Source organism: Cibotium barometz, chromosome 31 (assembly GCF_041138505.1).
Source record: "Cibotium barometz isolate CiBa-2024 chromosome 31, ASM4113850v1, whole genome shotgun sequence".
NCBI classification, from domain to species: domain Eukaryota; kingdom Viridiplantae; phylum Streptophyta; class Polypodiopsida; order Cyatheales; family Cibotiaceae; genus Cibotium; species Cibotium barometz.
In genome coordinates, this window is record NC_141076.1 from 41903212 (window position 1) to 41925429 (window position 22218).

The 22218-nt window shown below is 42.6% G+C and overlaps 1 protein-coding gene across 1 annotated transcript; it reads left to right on the forward strand.

Moving 5' to 3' along the window:
- Window positions 1-4940: 4940 nt before the first annotated feature.
- On the forward strand, window positions 4941-9575 carry LOC147620878 (pentatricopeptide repeat-containing protein At3g09040, mitochondrial-like). The gene is made up of 2 exons (XM_086825141.1): window positions 4941-5125; window positions 5200-9575. The coding sequence occupies exons 1-2, from the start codon at window positions 5039-5041 to the stop codon at window positions 8683-8685; spliced, it is 3573 nt and encodes a 1190-aa protein (XP_086681267.1). The 5' UTR covers window positions 4941-5038; the 3' UTR covers window positions 8686-9575.
- Window positions 9576-22218: the final 12643 nt, after the last annotated feature.

Here is a 22218-nt window from a genome sequence, read left to right on the forward strand (position 1 = left end):
GGATCTCTAGAGCATGCAACATATGGATTTGGAGACTTCTACAACAACAACAACTGTTGTTGAGGACATCATCAGGTTTAGGAAGGGGGATATGTTAACTATATTGGTTGACATCTCCAAGATTGTTTTGTAAGGTGCGTGCATCCACTTTTGTAATTCATTTTGATCTTTTGTAACGATGGGAACTATATGTTAAAGCAGTCGAAACATTGAGCTTAATGTGAAATGGGGAAGTCATTAGACTTCAATTATAACAATAGGAGCTATTTCAAGTCTTTGCAAGGGAAGTGTGAAAACAACTCCATGTATATAATCCAATTTAACTTTGAATTTATGCATACTTAGTCTTTGGGTAGAAGCTTGCATGCATGTAATGGAGGCTACTAGTGTACTCTATCATCTTCTTATTTTCTTCCTTGAGTGGCATGTGTAACATAGGTTGGTGAACTCTCCTTGCATCCACCATTGTGAATAAATCTCTCCTTGCATCCACTCATGTGAATAGAGCTCTCTTTGCATCCACTGTTGTTTGTGAATATAGAGCTCTCCTTGCATCCACTATTGTTTGTGAATATAGAGCGCTCCTTGCATCCACTCATGTGAACTCCCTATGCATCCACCATGCGAACTCTTTTTACATCCACCATTGTGAATAGAGGTCTGACTAGCTCACCCTTTGAACAAGGAGCTTTTTGGTGTGAGAATGGAAAGATGATAACTAATGAAGCTAGCTCACCTCAATGTGGAAGTTGTAACCAATGCGGCCCTTAGACAAAGTCCCCATGATACATGTTTAGGCAAGGTAATGAGCTAAAAATCCTAACATTGGGTCTTGCCTCTATAGGTTAACTCCCATCATAACTTGATATTGCGGGACATGCTCTCTCACGAGACTAAGATGTGCTTTTGTATAGAACACACTATCTCTTCGTGTATATGTCTCTACAAATTAATATATTTAAACAAGAGAGTGCCTAGCTACAATATCCACCTCTCCTGAGTCAATGAATCCCTATGTCGCTCGAATATATCCATGATAATTGATGAAACAAGAGTCTCGATTTCTATAGGTGGTGTGAGGGTGCATGACTCTTTGGCGAGACTATACACTCGCTCTAGTGACACAAGATGGCAGTATCACTAAGTGAAAAGCTAATGCTATGAAGCCAATGCTATAGTTGGATACAGTGCATCACCCCTAATCTAGCAACTCTCTTTGATCTGTTGAATGGCAATATCACTAGATGAAAAGCTAATGCTATGAAGCCAATGCTATGGTTGGATATGGTGCATCACCCCTAATCTATGCACTCTCTTTGTTGGCGCCATGAGTGAATGTTTGTCATTGTTGACAAGTGTGAGAAAAGGAAAATAAAAGTTTGAATAGGACTTGAATATTCCATATATATATATATGTATGTATGTATGTATATATATGTGTATGTATGTATGTATATATAGATATGTATGTATGTATATGTGTGTATGTATGTATATATATGTGTATGTATGTATGTATATATAGATATGTATGTATGTATATGTGTGTATGTATGTATATATATATATGTATGTATGTATATGTGTGTATGTATGTATATATATATATGTGTATGTATGTATGTGTATATATATATATATATATATATATATATATGTATATATGTGTGTGCCTACATTGCAAGTGTGGCAAGCCACAATTGTCCTCTCTTGTGAACCGTGACAAGGCCTCGTGTCTAAAAGGCACGATGCATTTAAGAGGGGGTTCAAGTGGGATCGACGGGGCTGAGGGGGCCCCGATTTTGGGCGGGGGCGGACCATTGGATCCCCAAAAGTAAACTAGGGCCGCCCGATAATAAACTAGGGCCCCAAAGTAAACTAGGATTGTCCCCGCATAACAAAAGCATATATTAATATGGGGTCGCTTACACTAGCTAGTAGAAATTATAGCCTATTACTATGGCCTCCATTGCGGCACGTCATGGGTTCAAATCCTTTCTTTTGCATTTTGCTACTTAGGCAAAATAATTCTAAGTCTAAACTCGAGAACTGGAGTAAACTATGCAATATGGCAACCCCGACTTTACTACAGCGTGGCCCTAGTTTAGTTTGGGGCCCTAGATCTTTTGTAAACTAGGGGAGGCGAAGCACAATATCTCAAAGAAAACTTGGCTTGTGAAGTAAACTAGGATCCCTAGTTTACTTCATAGGCCGAGTGCGGACATCACAAAAAAAACTTGGCCTCTGAAGTAAACTAGGATCCTTAGTTTACTTTTGGCGATCCGATGGCCCAAATCACCCCCACCCAAAATTGGGCCCCTTAGCCGTAGATCCCACGTCCTTTTCCTCTGTGTCCATAGACTCTGCCTGACCCTCAGACCACTCCAAACTTGAAGGGATATCACCTCACATGCTCTTTGCTGTGCCAATAGTTTTACAAGCCCACAGCTAACTCCGAATCACTTTCCTCTTGAGGATGACTAACTCTGACCTAGCTGAAGTGGAATCTCTCTTTTCTGAGTCAACTAGCACTTCTAGTTGCTCACACCACTCAAACCACACAAAATCCCATCACAATGGATACTCAACTAACAGCACCTGAATCATTGATGCCACACAGAAAGCGCTCAGAACACAAAACCTTCCTATTACTAATAGATGACAGCTCTAACTGTCAGACGAGGCCCAGAAACACTTCTTACACACTCAGACAAGTCAGCTCAAGATCCTCTTACTCCCAGATAATGGTTTTGATGTTCTGCTTACACAGAAGTAACTCTATATACTTTCTCTTCTCATTCTAACTCAGAATCAGTTTTGACACAAAAGACACTTGATTTGCCCTCTCAGAGATCCCTCCATCAGCTCACTTAACTCAACACAAATAAAGCATCAAGGCACAAAAACTCACCAAACTACAAAAAACACAAGCTCAAAACACTCTACCCTTCATTCAAACCAAACAAACAACCTGAACAAGCCTGAGACCTTGGGCTTCAAAGAAAATTGAAGAAAGTACAAGAAACTTTCAGGATCTGCCACCACAGATAGACCCGCAACTCCAATTTTTACATCATCATCATCTTCATCCTTGACTAACCAGCTTTCAACTAGAAAACAGGTATAGTCAAAGAAGTTCTAATCTGGATCACGTTTGTAATAAAGGTTTTGCTTAGAGAATCCAGGAAACACCTTGGCCAATCCTTCACTCGGCTACCTCCTTGTTCTTTGATCCAAACACTCCTCCCTCACTGCATCTGACTCTTCTTTGTAGACCTAGAAATAGATGTAGGCATCTCTAGCGTGCTACAGTGAAACTTGCAAAAGCCCACACAACTGCAGTTCTTTCTTGATGGTCTCTTCAACCTTACTGTTATCCAACAACACTTGGTTAATCACCCATTTTTCTCGTCAAGCCCTGTCGCTCGCTGCCTTTGTTATCTTCTAGAAGATTATGCCGCCTGGCTTCCATGATCGCCCGTATTGCTTCTATTTTGGTTTAGCACATTTGCATTTTTCCTTTGCCTGCCACACATCTTTGGCTACCTTGGATTCGCACAACACTATCATACACACACTCTATATATACATACATCATGTTTGTGAGGGGCTCAGATTTCCCCTCACAACATGCCAAACTAGAAATGCACGTTCTCACTACTGAATGCATGTTTATAAGTTTGCAGGTATCCAACCACACATGTTCATATCTCGAGATGCATGTTCACAATCATACTGGGCCACACATGTTCTTAGGTCCCCACACATGTTCCTAATGCCGTGAATGCACGCTTATAAACCTCGGAATATCCAAGATCACTAAGGGCACCCCTATAAGAATGATATATACCAATCCATGATGCCCCTATATGGCCTAGATCCCAAGATAGATCTATCTCCAATAAAAATGAATCTAGGTACATATTTAGATCAAATGAAAATCTCTCTAGATCCATATGCAGAATCCTTTCTCCTACGAGGTCCCACCTCAAATGGCTATGCTCATGTGCAGTGCCTGACTACCCAAACATATGCACTAAACCTAAGTGAATGCTACCAGGTATGCTATGAGAGCTAGGAGTAGAGATAGAATCATAGATATCCCCGTGAATAGAAGCCCTAAAAGAGTAGCTTGACTCATCTAGCACTAGGAACTCAGGTCTATGCTCCTCATGCACTATCGTATGCTCATCAACATGTAAAGTATCATCATCCCCAATCTCAAGCATGCTAATGGATGCATCACTAATAAAAAACTGATCCACATGATAGTCTAATGTATCCATATCTCCTAATGCATCACTATGATTGACTGGAAAGTAGGTAGACATAGGCGTATCATCAATCATAATGCTCAGAATGTTCATTGGATCGCCAAAAGGAAACTAGGGCCGAAAAAAAACTCGGCCTGTAAAGTAAACTAGGGATCCTAGTTTACTTCACAGGCCGAGTTTTTTTTGTGACGTCTACACTCGGCGTGTGAAGTAAACTAGGGATCCTAGTTTACTTCACAGGCCAATTTTTTTTTGAGATGTCGTGCTTTGCCTCCTCTAGTTTACAAAAGATCTACGGCCCCAAAGTAAACTAGGGCCACCTCGTAGTAAAGTCGGGCTTGCCATATTGACTAGTTTACTCCAGTTCCCAAGTTTGGACTTAGAAATTTTTTTGCCTAAGTCTCAAAATGCAAAAGAAAGGATTTGAACCCGTGATTTGCCACTAGGAAGCCATAGTCTTACCATTAGGCTATAATATCTACAAGCTAATATATTTGGCCCATATTAATATATGCTATTGTTATAAGGGACATCCCTAGTTTATTTTGGGGCCCTAGTTTACTTTCGAGGATCCGACGGCCCGGATTGCCCCCGCCCAAAATCGGGCCCCTTATCGTTGATCCCACTTGAACCCCTCTTAAATGCACCGTGCCTTTTAGACATGAGGGTGACAAGGCGACTTCGACTTCTTCTATGGGAAGAGCCACAATGTCATGATTGGACAGGACAGCGATGGCGAAGAAGCCATTGCCATATTTTAATGTATGCGCCATTTTGGGTACTTCAAGCTGCCCTCCGGCACACGTCAAATTCGCTGTGCAGCTGTCCCGGAGATGCGATGCAGACGCAAAGTAACTGATGATGCTCTCTCTCTCTCTCTCTCTCTCTCTATTGACTCTATGTCCTCTGTGCTTGTGTGTTACAGACGAACCCAAAGGCCCCGGATTTCAATCATAAACTTACCAAGGAATCGCTATGGATGGACGACTCCTACAATCCAAGTGGCGTCAAAGAAGACAGGCTATGGCTCGAGAGAGCAGAAGAGCTCCGTGCGATTGAGATAATGCACAAAGCACAAGAAAAAGACATGAAGAAGAAGAACAACAGTACTGACGGTGGTTGGGGGACTCTTACCTTAGATGAGGCGCTCTCTTCCTTGGAAGAAGGCGTGCTGCCCCAGCCTTCCATTGAGGACTTTGCACGCATCTTGCACAAGTGCAGGAAGGAGAGGGACCACATGCATGCCCTACGCCTGCATGCCTACATGAGCAAAAGCGGGCTTGAAGCTCATACATCACTTGGGAACTACCTTGTCTCGATGTTGGTGGAAGTTGGAAGCATGCACGATGCCCAGAAGGTTTTTGACAGGTTGGTGTATCCGAATGAGCGTTCCTGGAATTCCCTCATCACAGGCTATGTCAGATGTGGAAAGCCACATCATGCTCTCATCCTGTACCAAAAAATGCAAGAAGCCGGTCCTGTATATCCCAGTTGCCACACTTTTGTGGCCTTATTGAAGGCTTGTGCAAAGCTGAAAGATCTGGAAAGGGGTCTCAAAATACATGCCGAAGTTGCCAGAACAGGGTTGCTGGAAAGAGACGGTTTTGTTGGCAGCACCTTGCTGGACATGTATCTCAAATGTGGCTGGGTTGCCAAAGCTCAAGAAGTGTTTGACAAACTTCCAGTTCGAAATGTAGTCTCGTGGACTGCACTTATTGCAGGATATGTCGAACATGGGCATAGTGAGGAAGCACTCAATTGTTTCGAAAAGATGCAACTTGAGGGTGTGTCTCCAGATGCCGTCACATTTATTTGCAGTTTGAAAGCTTGTGGCAGTATAGGAGCCACAGACAAGGGTCAGGAAATACATGCTGAGATTGAAAGAAAGGGGTTGTTGGAAAGAAACCTGGTTGTTGGCAATGCCTTGGTTGATATGTATGCCAAATGTGGCTCGCTTGCCGAAGCACAACAAGTGTTTGACAAGCTTCCAGTTCGAGATGTAGTCTCTTGGACATCACTTATTGGAGGATATGCTGAACATGGACACGGTGAGGAAGCACTCAAGAGTTTTGAACAGATGCAACACAAAAGAGTCTCCCCAAATGCTCTCACATTTGTTTGCAGCTTGAAGGCTTGTGGCAGCATAGGAGCCACAGAGAAGGGCTGTGAAATACATGCTGAGATTGAAAGAAAGAGATTTTTGGAAGGAAACCTTGTTCTTGGCAATGCCTTGGTCGATATGTATGCCAAATGTGGCTTGCTTGTGAAAGCGCAGCAAGTGTTTGACAAGCTTACAATTCAAGACGCAGTCTCCTGGAATGCACTTATTGCAGGATATGCTGAGCATGGGCATGGTGAGGAAGGACTGAAGTGTTTTGAACAGATGCAACTCAAGGGTGTCTCCCCAAATGCTGCCACATTTGTTTACAGCTTGAAAGCTTGTGGCATCATAGGAGCCACAAACAAGGGTCAAGAAATACATGCTCAAATCACTAGAAAAGGGATTTTGGAAAGAGACCTTGTTGTTGGCACTGCCTTGGTGGATATGTACGCCAAATGTGGCTCACCTGCCAAAGCACAGCAAGTGTTTGACGAACTTCTAGCTCGAAATGTACTAACATGGAATGCACTAATCTCAGGATATGCTGAACATGGGCACGGGGAGGAAGCACTCAAGTGCTTTGAACAGATGCAATGCAACGGTGTCTCTCCAGATGCTGTCACGTTTGTTTGCTGCTTGAAAGCTTGTGCCAGCATAGGAGCCGCAGGCAAAGGGCAAGAAATACACGATGAGATTGAAAGAACAGGGTTATTGGAAAGAGACCTTGTTGTTGGCACTGCCTTGATTAATATGCATGCCAAATGTGGCTTGCTTGCCCAAGCACAACAAGTGTTTGACAAGCTTCGAGTTCGAAACATAATCTCATGGAATGTACTAATTGCAGGATATGTTGAACATGGGTATGGTGAGGAGGCACTCAAGTGTTTTGAACAGATGCAACTTGAGGGTGTCTCCCCAAATGCTGTCACGTTTGTTTGCAGCCTGAAGGCTTGTGGCAATTTAAGAGCCACAGACAAGGGTTGTGAAATACATGCTGAGATTGCAAGAAAAGGGTTGCTGGAAAGAGACCTTTTTGTTGGCAGCACCTTGGTTGATATGTATGGTAAATGTGGCTCGCTTGTGAAAGCACAGGAAGTTTTTGACAAGCTTCCAGTACGGACTGTAGTCTCGTGGAATGCACTTATTGCAGGATATGCCGAACATGGGTGTGGTGAGGAAGCTCTCAAGTGTTTTGAGAAGATGCAGCTTGAGGGTTTCTCTCCTGATGCTGTCACATTTGTTTGCATCTTGAAAGCTTGTGGCAGCATAGGAGCCACAGACAAGGGTCGAGAAATACATGCTAAGGTTGCCAGAAAGGGGTTAGTAGAAAAAGACCTTGTTGGAAATACCTTGGTTGATATGTATGCCAAATGTGGCTTGCTTGTCAAAGCACGGGAAGTGTTCAACCAAGTTCAAGTTCGAACTGTAGTCACGTGGAATGCCCTCATTGCAGGATATGCTGAACATGGGCATGGTGATGTAGCACTCAAGTGTTTTGAACAGATGCAACTTGAGGGTGTCTCCCCAAATGCTGTCACATTCATTTGTTGCTTGAAAGCTTGTGGGAGCTTAGGAGCCACATACAGGGGGCGAGAAATACATGCTGAAATTGAAAGAAAGGGGTTGCTGGAAAGAGACCTTGTTGTTGGCACTGCTTTAGTCAATATGTATGCCAGATGTGGCTCGCTTGCCATGGCACAGCAAGTGTTTGACAAGCTTCCAATTCAAGGCATTGTCTCATGGAATTCACTTACCGCAGGATATGCCCAGAATGGAGAAAGTGAAAATGTTTTCCGTATCTTTGACAGAATGCTAGGAGAAGGTATAAAGCCAGATGCCATCACCTTTGTTATCGTTCTCAATGCGTGCAGTCAGACAGGTCTATCTGATAAGGGTCAGTTGTACTTTGAGGCCATGAGCAAAGACTATGGCATCATTCCAACTCTTAAGCACCACAGTTGCATGGTTGATCTTGTTGGCCGTGAAGGTCAATTAGACAAAGTAGTAGCAATGATCAAGAAGTTGCCATTCTGTCCTGATCTTGCCGTGTGGCATTCTGTATTGGGTGCTTGTATAAAGTGGGGAAATGTGGAGCTTGGAAGACAAGCCTTTGAACATGCAGTGTGCTTGGATGAAAAGGATGCTGCAGCGTATGTCTTAATGTCTAATGTCTATGCAGGTGCTAACAGGCAGGAGGAAGGGAACAAGGTTGAGGCAATGACAGTGGAAAAACAAGCATGGAAGAGGCCAGGAAATTGTTGGTGGACTGACACGGGTAGAATTGTACATAAATTTTTGGTTGGGGATTAAGGACATTCAGAAAGCCGAAGTATTAACGCAAAAGTTGATCTTTCCCTCAAAATCAGAGATGAAGGTTGTGTTCCAAGTTGACATTTTAATGCCAATGATGCAAAAAAAAAAAATGTTATGTAGGCATGGTGAAAAGTTGGCCATCATATGTACTTTAATCAATACGCCCAATGGGATACCCATACGTTTTGTCCAAAATCTCCGGATGACTGGCATTTGGCTATGGCAATTCTATCAAAGTTAAAGCAGCAATTAAACAAAGATAAAGCACTGAAGATTTCCTATCGAAGATGCGAACGAGGTTTTTGGGGAAGAGAAATTCTATTTGTGAGGATTACTGGCACGATAGTGCAAGAATGGTAGCGATTGCTGCTTTTACTCGCAATGTCGATGCGATTATGGCAGGTTCCCTGTCTCATGGGATGGTTAGTCTAGCTCCAATCTGGGGAGCTTGATTCCTGATTGTGTGGGGTGGTTTGGGAGTTGGCGTCTGCGTCCACTGCCCCTGGTAGAGCACTCTCCTAGGTCTTTGGAGGATCTCTTGGATCTTGAATTGCAGTGTGGAGGAACGCCTCTCCCCAGTGGGTCTCAGATGTCTGGCCTGCTGCGACTGGAGTGCACTTGCTAAGGTAACACATGGAAGACGGGGGTGGACTGGATGGCTCTAGTGCCGCCAATGTGTGTCACATGTTCCTACCCTAATCAGGCTGCACATGAACATGATCTTCACTAGTAGTCGCCTAAAAGGCAACATCTGAGGGCAAGTATGTAGCTTCCATGAGCATTTTACCCTTTCTCTAGTGGAGGACCGCAAGTAACCTTTTGGCCATCAGTTAAGTTATGCATGTAGCAGAATGGCACAGCATACAATTACAAAGTTGAGTTAAGATATGTGTTTTTTGTTGTATTTATACTCATTATGTGTTGGTGACATACAGTAGAAGTAGGTTAGGTAAAGAGTCTCTCTTCGCCTTCTATCTACTTCTGTGTGTTTTTAATTTTGCAAGAAGATTAGTGTTTGCTTAATCAGAAATAATTTAACATAATCATGCTTAGCGTCTGCAGTCATGTTACAGGGTGCTGCCTAATCTGTCATAACCAAGCCAATGGACCACATTTGATCCATATGACGGCACCGAGAGAGAGAGAGAGAGAGAGAGAGAGGGATTTTAATTAAGATCGTACAAAAGACGACCAGGTTCTATGAGACCAACGGTAATGCATCAAGAGTGATCCTATATTGTGATTGGCATAAGACTTAAAAATTTGATTGACCACACCTCATAATCGAAGCTGAAATTTGTTGACCATAAAAGTAATTACACGGGTGGTTTGATACAACTGCCCATGGCTTTGTGATGCGAAAGGATCTATAAATACTCGACCGTGCATCATCTAGTCACATGAATCTACAATGAAAATCTTTGGGTTCAGGATAGCTCGAAATGTAGTAGAATGCGGTCTTGGGGCAATTTGACTATGAGCCTTTGGTATTTGATCTGGGGCGGTCTTGTCTCCATTTGTCACTGCTCTGTGCAAAACTTAGTATGAACAAATTCTGAAGCCTTGTAAAGTTAATTTTATCCTCAAGCTTAAGAGATTGATACCATTGGTGTGCTTTTCCATCAAAAGTTAAGGAAAAGGCATGGATTTTTATTTGATTGCTCAAAGGTCCTCAATTTTCATACACTGATTCAAAAATTTCTATGTGTTGATTGGCATCATTGCCTCATCACTTGTAAACTTTTGCATGAGCTTTGCCACATTGGTTTGTGAAACTCTCGATGGTGAAAGAGATGTAACCAACTTCTTAGCAACCCTCCTGCCTATTTTTTCACCCTAGTGTCCAACATGTAACCAAGCTGATCTTCCGATCCAGAGTGAGGTCCTCTCTAGACTGCATCCTGCTAGAGTGTGGTCCTTTCAGTTATATCGAAGAAGGAAGTAATGGGTATTCTCTATAATTGAGTAGTAGTCTTCCTTGCTGTAGATGGTTTGATGAGGGGTCTCATAGACACATGCTTTTACTCAACAACACTCTTGACTTTCCTAAATGTTACTGTTGCACCTCCCTCTTCTTTTTTCTTTTAGAGGGGATGTAGCCGAGCTAAAAGCTACACACACAACCCTACGGTGTCAGGGCTCGAATCCACAACCTCTTGGTTAAGGTGAGTCTTGATGAGCTAAGCCACTCGGGCCTCTTGGTTAAGGTGAGTCGTGATGATCTAAGCCACTCGGGCCTCTTGGTTAAGGTGCGTCGTGATGATCTAAGCCACTCTTCCGATCCAGAGTGATGTCCTCTCTACACTGCTTCCTGCTAGAGTGTGGTCCTTTCAGTTATATCGAAGAAGGAAGTAATGGGTATTCTCTACAATCGAGTAGTAGTCTTCCTTGTTGTAGATGGTTTGATGAGGGGTCTCATAGACAACTCAACAACACTCTTGACTTTCCTAAATGTTACTGTTGCACCTCACTCTTCTTTTTTCTTTTCGAGGGGATGTAGCCGAGCTAAAAGCTACACCACTCACACACACAACCCTACGGTGTCAGGGCTCGAATGCACAACCTCTTGGTTAAGGTGAGTCGTGATGAGCTAAGCCACTCGGGCCTCTTGGTTAAGGTGAGTCGTGATGATCTAAGCCACTCGGGCCTCTTGGTTAAGGTGCGTCATGATGATCTAAGCCACTCTTCCGATCCAGAGTGATGTCCTCTCTAGACTGCTTCCTGCTAGAGTGTGGTCCTTTCAGTTATATCGAAGAAGGAAGTAATGGGTATTCTCTACAATCGAGTAGTAGTCTTCCTTGTTGTAGATGGTTTGATGAGGGGTCTCATAGACAACTCAACAACACTCTTGACTTTCCTAAATGTTACTGTTGCACCTCACTCTTCTTGTAGTCTTCCTTGTTGTAGATGGTTTGATGAGGGGTCTCATAGACAACTCAACAACACTCTTGACTTTCCTAAATGTTACTGTTGCACCTCACTCTTCTTTTTTCTTTTCGAGGGGATGTAGCCGAGCTAAAAGCTACACCACTCCACACACACAATCCTACGGTATCAGGGCTCGAATCGACAACCTCTTGGTTAAGGTGAGTCGTGATGATCTAAGCCACTCGGGCCTCTTGGTTAAGGTGCGTCGTGATGATCTAAGCCACTCTTCCGATCCAGAGTGATGTCCTCTCTAGACTGCTTCCTGCTAGAGTGTGGTCCTTTCAGTTATATCGAAGAAGGAAGTAATGGGTATTCTCTACAATCGAGTAGTAGTCTTCCTTGCTGTAGATGGTTTGATGGGGGGTCTCATAGACAACTCAACAACACTCTTGACTTTCCTAAATGTTACTGTTGCACCTCACTCTTCTTTTTTCTTTTCGAGGGGATGTAACCGAGCTAAAAGCTACACCACTCACACACACAACCCTACGGTGTCAGGGCTCGAATCCACAACCTCTTGGTTAGATGAGTCTTACCTCTTGGTTAAAGTGAGTTGTGATGAGCTAAGCCACTCGGGCCTCTTGGTTAAGGTGAGTCGTGATGATCAAAGCCACTCTGGCCAAGTGCCAGCGAACACCTCGCTCTTCTTTTGAGTTTGGAAGGGTAGCTTATTGGGTTTTGAGTTTAAAGGGTAGCTTCATGTGGTCTAGTTCGTCGACTTCCTCAAATTAGTAAGAAAATACAACTTGTGCGTTAACACAAACAAGATTCAGCAAGATATATACATAGAGAATAAACTGAATTACTGTACGCTCCTTCGAGGGAGCTTAGATGGCGAAATGGAAAGGCGCTCCTGCTAGAACCAATCAACCATATCACTCGACTGAGGCAATAATAGACTAGACCTACGATTGTGGCACAATTTTCAAACCCATTTGAGCTTATCTGGGCGTTTGTTCATGTCCTAGGACCAACATTATAGTCAAGATGATTTCCATACCATAATGACATATCTTTCAATCCAATTCTTCAAAATTTTTCCTAAGAGCCTTGGTGAAGATGCTCACATGATTCTTTGTTGTCAAGATGGTAGACTATCTCGATCTCTCCTTCCATGATCCTCTCTCATACAAAGTGACACTAAATCTCATTGTACTTTGTGCAAGCATGGAATACATGATTCTCTATCTTGACCTCTCCATCCATGATCATCTCTCATACAAAGTGACACTAAATCTCATAACTTTGTGCAAGCATGGAATACATGATTCTATATAATTGCCATATGGCTTTGGTTGTCACACTACAATTACGTGGGTTGCTCCTAGACTACTCACGTGTCTTCCGAAATTACCTCAACTAGACTGCTTCTTGTGAAGCAAACCATGCTGCTTTCTGAAGAAAAAAGAGCAATTGTAGGTTGCTTTTTTTAATCACAAGAGAGATAATAATCTACCATTGATCTCGTGTAATCATAGTCTCTTGAACAATCCAAGTCACAAAATTTTATTAAAGTATTATCCAACGGATCTCAGATGTACTTCAATTATATAACAAAAATGCAAGAGCCTAGATTGTCATCTCAAACTCTTGGCTCAACAATTCCTTCGTCTATGAGACCTTCTCATGGAGATGAGGTTGTATACATACATAATGATGATAATATATATGCCTTTCTTAGAGAAAAAAGATAGGATTTTTGAAAGATCGTACTTATTGTCAATTGACTAGTTCCATGCTTGAGGAGCCGATTTCGCCATGTACAAAGTTATTGTCAATCTACTAGCTCCATGCTTGAGAGGTTCATTTCACCTCTTTCAATGTCTATTGAAGTATGTAAAATTTATTCTTTGAACCCTAGGATCACAGCGCTATATACACCACCTCTTCATTTTGAAAAGTTGATTTCACATCCATCTATGTGACTAGCCACTCCTCTCTGTAACTAAGTGCGAATTGTGATATTATTATGGATGTGGAGGTGAATGTCTTTTTTAAATTGCGAGGGATTATTTTTTATTTTATTTTTTAGTGAGAAAATGGACAAACCACATGCCATTTAGGCATGCGAGAGGAGGGGGCGGGTATTGAACCTAAGCCGTGGCGGTGTAGGGCAAGAGCCCTTACCCCGCTGGGCTATCCCTAGGTGAATGTCTTTTGGAAATTGATTCCCTCCATCTACGAAAGTCATGAGGAGTTAGCCCTTATACTTCTCCAATGAGCCATCAAAATTGTACTTGGATTTATTTACCCACTTGGTATCGATGATCTTGTGTTTCTATGGTTGATCCACAAGGTCCTAAGTGTGTTTCTTCATGATGAAGCCATACTCTATCTACATGTCTTCTAACTAGTTTAGATCCGCTTGTGCCTCCTCTAAACTTATGGGATCTTGAATCTTCAACATTTCTTCCATGAGAGCATAATGAATAATATTGGATTGATCCCTCTTCTTCTCCTCTATCCTCTATCCTCTTTGAAAAATTGTTCTGGGTAGTGCATCAGTATGGCCATTGGATTCTTATCATTTAAGAGTTGCTTTCCCCACTTGGGTAGTGACTTTGTGCTCGGTGGTTTTGCAAGTTCATTGTTTTCCTATATGGAATAGATGTAAGTATCCCTTTTTGCCTTCAAAGAGTTGCTTTACCCACTTGGGTTATGGCTTTGTGCTTGGTGGTTTTGCAGGTTCATTGTTTTCCTATGGAATAGGTGCAAGTAGCCCTTTTTTCCTTCAAGAGAGAGCCCATGGGATACAGCATCTGGTAGTTGTGATTGATGAGTTGTGCTATTCTCGCCATTGGGTAAAGTGGAGGAAGCCTTCACCATCTAATGGGGTTGTTCTAGGAACACCACATCATAGCTCACTATGATCTTTCTTGCCTCAGAGTCACAGAGTTTGTGTTAACCACAACATGGACTCACCTAGCTCTTCGTTATCATAATTACCTGTAATGTAATGAAAGCCTATCTTTTGTAAGACAAACTGGAATATATGAAGCGGCTTTACCATGTGTGCTTAACACCAAATGGAAAAGTCTACGACTTTGTGCATATACATTTTTAAGGCTAGGCATACTAGACATGGACTATTTTTAAGTCATGGCAAGCCAAGTGTGAACATTAGCTGTTTACATATAAGGTAATTTTTATGTTACGTAGTATACAATCATTTCCATTTGAAAAAAAATTCTTGTGAGCTTTCTACCCTCTTCTCCCTACTTTCTTTGTAGAATCCTTACATAGCAAGATTCATGCATGCTTGGGTAGGAATGATTATAGGATCTCCCTTTCCCCCTCTTTCCACCCCTTGTGAGATTGATTCATAGTGTAGATTCCTCCTGCCTACATCTAGGTGAATAAAGTTCTTCCTCCACACCCATTGCTCTGTGGAGCTCTCTGGGGTGTAACAACAGACTGAGGATGCAAATGATGGGCTAGCACACCCACAACCAAGGAAGTTACATTTCACATCTCTAAGGAAAATCTCCCAAAGACACATGCTTTTGCAAGGCTAGGTAAGCTATATTTTTGGCATCGTTTGTGCTGTCGAGACGAGTAGCTAGCCTAAGGGCTTAGCTCCAAACTTGCTCCATATCCACCAAGGCATATGATTATGGGTCCTTGGATGTGTTTGATGTTTTCCATCTTGTTGCATCAGGTTTTAGGACATTCCATTTCCAGATTTTGGAAGAGAAAACCCTAATTTTTCTTGGCTATTTTTATGATTTTTAGGTCAAAAAAGCTTGGATTTGATCTTGCCACCACTGAGCCAAGGCATTGCTTAGTCTTAGTGATGATTAGGGGTGAGATCCACTACAAAAACTTTAGCTAGAAGATCCAATCTTGTGGACTATGTGGTAGGTTATTTTTTTTGTTCATGCTTGCTCATGTGTGCATATATTTGGTAGAAAACGAGCATATATAACAACCATGCATTGCATATATTTGGTAGAAAATGAGCATATATAACAACCATGCATTGCATATATTTGGTAGAAAACGAGCATATATAACAACCATGCATTGCATATATTTGGTAGAAAACGAGCATATATAACAGCCATTAAGCATTCCACTACTTGCATAAACCCTCTAATTAGGATTAAGAACATTCCACACCCCAAAACAAGTCCAATGGACCAAGAAAAACCATGCCTGAAACTGTGCAAATAAGTCACTAGTCAACTACGTGAGCCCACAATCCTGTAAAAATTAGATGTTACATGAGCCTACACAAGGAGGTGATGTGAGTCTATAGGGACATGCACCCAACAAGACATGGGATGTGACATGAGCCTAGTGATGACTACACCTAATATTGTACCAGATAGTTAACACCACCTTGAAAACTTATGAGGACTCCTACTCATGTCCCAAAAATATTTTTCCGTAAAAAAATCTATATTAGTAGTAACCAAATTCAAAGGAAAATTATTATCCTTCACAATTATAAGCACTAAAGGCCCAATTATAATTACTCACCAACCCTATCATAGGCTGCACAAGGACCCACTTGCCACACTTGAAAATCAATTCGACATGAGCCTAGCATGGTGAGACTAGCTCACCAAAACTGTGTGAGCCCAGTAAGACATGATGTGATCCAAACACCCATAAGACATGATGTGATCCAAACAGACGTAATGTCAGCTCACCAAATTTATGAGCCAAGGAAGTCACAATCAAACATGACATGAGCCAAGATCACCAAACCTACATTAGCCTATGTCACTAAATTCACGTGAGCCTACCAAGTTCACATGAGCTTACCAAGTTCACATGAGCTTGCCAAATTCGTGAGTCTACCAAGTTAAAACGCCACCAAACTTGCATGAGCCTATGTCACTAAATTTGCGTGAGCCTACCAAATTCACACAAGTCTACCAAGTTAAAATTGCATGAACCTAGCTCATCAGACACGCGTGAGCCTAGAAAGTCATAATTTGACATGACATGGGCCTAAATAGACGTTACTACCTGAGCATACCTAGACACGTGACATGAGCTTGCCAAATCACATGAGACAAGTTCATCCAAACTTATGTGATCAAAGGAAAAAAATAAACAAGCAAAAAAAAACCACCACAAAAAGGGGAAACAAACATTTATTTTTTGAAACTTGTGCGTGTATGATTTTGTTAGGCCTGCTTGGGTGGCCCAATCTCAAAACTACAACGTTTCCTTAACACATTATTTCTTAATAATGTCGTTTTATCAAGCCTACTAATCTAGCCAGTCACAACAATCACCCAGTGAGGGCTAGAGATCTATTCACATGAGAAAAACTCTTTGATGTGAACTCATCGGTTTAATGTTAAAAATGATAATCTAGTTTGTAGTGTACCAAACCATACTTTCTCAAATCCAACCACCCATAAAATAGGCTTCCTTGATAAGTTTCCTAATGGGAAGGAAAATTTCCATAGATTCTACCTCAAGTGAATAGATGGGAATAAATGAGCTAAATCAACACAGACTTAGGTGGAGGAATGAGTAAAACCCTAGAAACAGGAAGTGTCACGGTCCTCCAAGACCCAAATTCATGTACAGGCTCGATGAATACACCATACATTTTCAAACCCATGTCAAACTTGAGTTGGGAATGCCCCCATTTGGAGCATCAGCCATGTAGCCCCATTACTTCCGTTGCAATCAAGACATGTCTCTTTTACATCACCATCATGGGTAGTGGGGGTAGGCAACCCACACGGCCATCCTCAAATTAGTCTATTAGTGCAAGCTGAAGTACCACCTCTCAAGGGAGCTCACTTTGGAAATTTCTTCACCATGCAAGTTCCACTTCCTCTCCATTTGGACTAGGAGTAGGGAATACGGGGAAAGGTAAAGAAGGTACCACTTCCTCTCCATTTGGATGAGGAGAGAAGGGAATATGGGGAAACACACAAGGACTTGCCCCAGATACCATTCCGAACCTAGGAATTCCACAATGGCAAACTCTTAATGTATCCTTAGTTATCATAACCCCATAACTTCAAAGCTAGGTAAGCATAGGATCAGTGCCATTAGAAACTATACAACCCACTCCTATGAGGCTTGAAACTCCTAACGCAGAGATGAAATGTTATGCATAGCCATTTCCTTACATTCCACCACCCCCGTGAATACACACCAATGACATGTTTAGGGATGGCACATGAAGTAGGAAGGGTGGTTTGCGATGTTGGAAATCAATGCTCCACCCTCATCATCATTACTATGGAAATGATGGGTTGCTCTATGTTGTAAGCCCCCATATGATCGATGAATTTAGTAGAAAGATGTAGGTGTATTTTCTTTGGAATAAGACATATGCTTTGGAAAACTTTAAATTATGGCATAATTTGGTCGAGAATGAGGTAAGAAAGAAGCTTAAGAAGTTTTGATGGATAGACTAGGGTGAATAGTTTTACATTTGAGTAAAATGCCTACTAGCAAGGAGCATGGGCTCAAGAGACACTTGACTCACTGCTCATACTCCCTTACAAAATAGCATGGTGGAAAGCACAATCTACACGATCGTGGAGATGTCGCGAAGTATGCTAAAAAAACGAAAAAGATAAATTTTGGGCTGAGGTAGTTAAAGACTATACCCAACATGAGTTACACCAGGATGGTGAAGGGGATGACTCATCAACATGCATACTCTAGTAAGAAGCCTCCTTAGTAACATATTTTAGAAAATTTGGAGGTGACGCATGTTCCAAACTCATCCAGGACCAAGTGGGATGCCAAAAGCAAAAAGTGTATCTTCACAAGGTACAATATGGAGTCAAAGGTTTCCTATACAACCCTAAGGAGAGGAAGATTGTGGTTTATTCGTGTGGAACAACCCCATCAAGTGGAGGAGGAGAATTTGTCCACTTTATGTATCAATGGATGTAACCAAGTAGAAACAACTTTTAAAAGACATTCACCCCCATAAATAGATTGATCACCATGGTACTAGCTTTGGCTGCTCATGAGATGTGGATAGTAATGCATATGAATGTGAAGTCTACTTTTCTGAATGGGCATCTCAAGGGAACAAGTGTATTGTGAATAACTTGGTTGAGGAGAATATTGGGGGGACATGGGTGTGGCTTGAGAGCTTGTTGTGTGACAATAAATGTGTAGCATTTATATGGTAGTGATGTATAGACGTAGGCTAATAATGGTCCGGGGTACTTTTTAGGAGGTTTTTTCCCTTGAGTATATGTATGCACTCTTATGAGAATGTAAGTGACCTTATCATGTGATTCACTTGTACTTTACTCACACACTCTTATGAGTGTGAGTGACCTTATCATGTCACTTCACTTGTACTTCACTCATTCTCATCAATCTACTTTGAGTGTTGTGCTTCCATCTCTCTCTCCTTTAGGCATCCTGAGGAGTGTTAGTTTGAACTATTTTTGTTTGATTTTGGGTTTTCTTCACAATAGCAACAGCACTTGGTGTACAAACAGGTCCATCATCATCTTTCACATCGCATCTTCAAGTTCATCTCTTCAATAACTTCAACAGCATCATCAGCATTATCATTGATTTTTTCATTCTTACTAAGCATCACTTCCACACTCTACACTATACACTTTGTAGTTTTTCAATACACTTTGCAGATTTTCATCGTCATCAGTGATCTACTGGCAGCCACTTTGGTTGCATTCAATGGGAATTCCTGCTAAGTATCATTTTCACATTTTTTACACTCTACATTTTTTCATACACATTGTAGATTTTCGTCTCTTCATCAATGATCTAATGGCAACCATTTTGGTTGCATTCAATGGGCATTGATAGTACCTTTGCTGGTAGTTGGGATATTTGTAGTTTGTGTCAAATATTAGTTATTAGTAGGTAGAATGGTAGGTAGAGATGTATTTGGGATGCTTTCTATTGAGGATAAGGTTTACAAGACCAACTACCCATTGTAGTCCTATATGATGTGCCATGTATTGGTCGCCAAAGGGCTTTGGAATGTTCGGCACTACCATGGAGATACTCAAGCGGAGGAAGAAGCCCATCGCAAGCTGAAGAGTAGGAGGACCTTTGCCGCAGAGCTCAGTTTTTTGAAGAAAACCTCATCCAAACACCTAGCCCCGAGAGCCAACCCCTACCTTCTCCACCCCCCATTTTTCCCGAAGAAGACCCATCAAGATCACCCTCTACATCACAGTGGCACACCATGGACACCCTACGTTGGGCCCACGCGGGGTGCTTCCACTCCCAATAGGCATATTCAGAAGCCATTAGGTCCACCCACGACGCCATCCCAATCTTCGCAGAGGGCTTTTAAAACATAACCCGAGAGCTGGTCACTTCAATGATCGATTACATGTAGCGCCAACATGAACAAGTGACAACCGCTCGGCCATGCTCCTGTGGCCAAAGTGGATCGCAACAAACATACAAAGATCTCCAGGCCACCACCCTTGCCAACACACGCATGCAAGCGACCCTAGAAGATTGCAAAACTACCCTCGCTACCTCTCCAATATCACCCAACTCCAACACAAACTCCAGGCCCCCACAGGGAAGAAGCCCACACAACCACTCATGCCCTATCCCTTGCCCAAAAAGAAGCTCAAGAGCTCTACTCCGTAGAGTCCAAACCACTAAGGATGACTGAAATCGCCTACACACCTCCTTCAAGACACTTACAAATAGGTGGTCGAAGAAACACTATTTCAAAAGCGCGCCCAACTACGACCAGCATAAGAGTGAGCTCTCAAGCCCCCACCAGCACCCACGGGGCTGATATCCAGTGCCATGGAGTGAAAGGTCGACGCTCTTATGCATGTGACCCCTTAGAGTTTCTAACCCTCTCCATCCCACCGCAAAACCCCCCACAACTCGTTGATCTCCCAATATCACGCCCTTCGCTTAAACCTTCTACAACATAACATCTTCCTCGACAAGACCCTCACCTCTTCCACCCTCTCTTACCTCCTCAACAAACTCCCCCGCCCCTTCATCAACCTCCTTGTTACACTCTTTTTCTAGAATCAGGTTTCCTTTACTAACTCCACTAACCTCTTCACCCTTCCCATACACCCCATTACAGCAAACCTCATGAATTGGGCCACGCTTTTGGAGTATGGGCATGCCACTTTATGTTCCCCATGGCCTTTGCCCATACCCATATGTTTTCTCCACATCCCTCATCGCCACCCTCAACTACCTAGAAAGCCTTGTCTGGTCGCCAATCTTTTATGTTTACAAAGCACTTTGCCATCGAGCCCTCCCACCTTATACCCCGTATGGTCTTTTAGTCCTCTACCATCGCTGCTCCTACCAACTGCAAGTCATAGCCACCATTGGCATCATGCAGTTCGATGACTCCCACATTGCCTTCCCTTGCAAAATATCCATCGAAGAGGCACAAGAGGCCAAACACTTCTTCTTCTCCAAACGGTCGGCCTAGGACCCTGACGAGGAGGATGATGACAATGATGATGGTAGGGACGACACTGTTAACCACTCCGATTAACATTACCTTTTATGTGGCTACACCCTTTGTAATGTATCTTTTGTAACTGCGCAAAGCGCTCATTGTATAAGAGACATGGGATGACCGAGCTTACGGCTTGTGTAATGCTGGTCATGAGGAATAGTTTTACATAGAGCTAGAGAAACTAGGAAGACTAGTTTTGGGCCCCCTAATTGTAAATGGGCGGCCGGACATTGTAATTATGAGCTCTTGTATTATAAGTCATTTTATGGAATATGAAAAGGGACAATTCCATTTGTCTCACTTGAGTTTGCCTTCTCTCTCTCTCTTTCTCATTTGAGCTTGTGGTTTCATGTTAGCTTGTGTTCTTGCTTGCTTGCATGTTGGATTGTTGGTGTATGTAAGTAGGGATGATAATGCTGTCTTTTCTCCTCTTCTCAACCCTCTCTTTGCTATCTACCATGTCCCTTTTTCATGCTAGCTGCATGAAGTAGAGGTTGAGATCTCTATAGCTCCCTCCTTCTTGCTCTCTACCTAGCTATTGGATCTCTTCTTGGGTGACACAAGAAGAGGTGGTGTGAGCCCCTAGCGGCTTCACATTGAGGAGTTAACCCTCTTAGGGTTCGCCAACTGCAACTTTGTAGACTCAACTCTTGCATGCATCCTTCTTCTCTTCTTTCTCTGTTGTGTGCAAGGTAGCATGTTATCCTTAACAGACACCAATGAGCCACCCATAGGAACTGATCCCCCTGCCTCCCACTCTCCTCCTCATCACCATGCACCCCCACCGAATCCCCACTCCCAATCCAGCCCTAGCTCTCAACCCCCATCCAACCCACTCCACATTGGTGCCCACCACCACTCCTTGGAATTCCCCACTCCACACCAAAATCCTCTCGAGCACCAATTTCCCTCCTTCCACCTCTTTAACCACCACCTTATCCCTTTTTCCCTTGCCTTCTACAACACCTTATCATGTTCTCTCTCTACCTCCCTCACCCACACCACCATGTAATATACCAAGAGGCTAACCCGGTCTAGGGTTAGGCTAAACCCACCTAGGATTTAGGTCATGGCATACCAAAGGTCACATGCACTAGGGAGCAAGGATTTGGGGTGGTAATCCCATAGAGTGTGAGAGTGGGTAGGCACCCCTCTTGCCAAATCCTATA

Excerpts from the sequence above, each read along its gene's own strand:
- LOC147620878 (XM_086825141.1), top strand. The coding sequence starts at position 5,039 with ATGCGCCATTTTGGGTACTTCAAGCTGCCCTCCGGCACACGTCAAATT. Across the intron at positions 5,126-5,199 it reads AGATGCGATGCAGACGCAAA|ACGAACCCAAAGGCCCCGGA; the intron begins GTAACTGATGAT and ends TGTGTGTTACAG.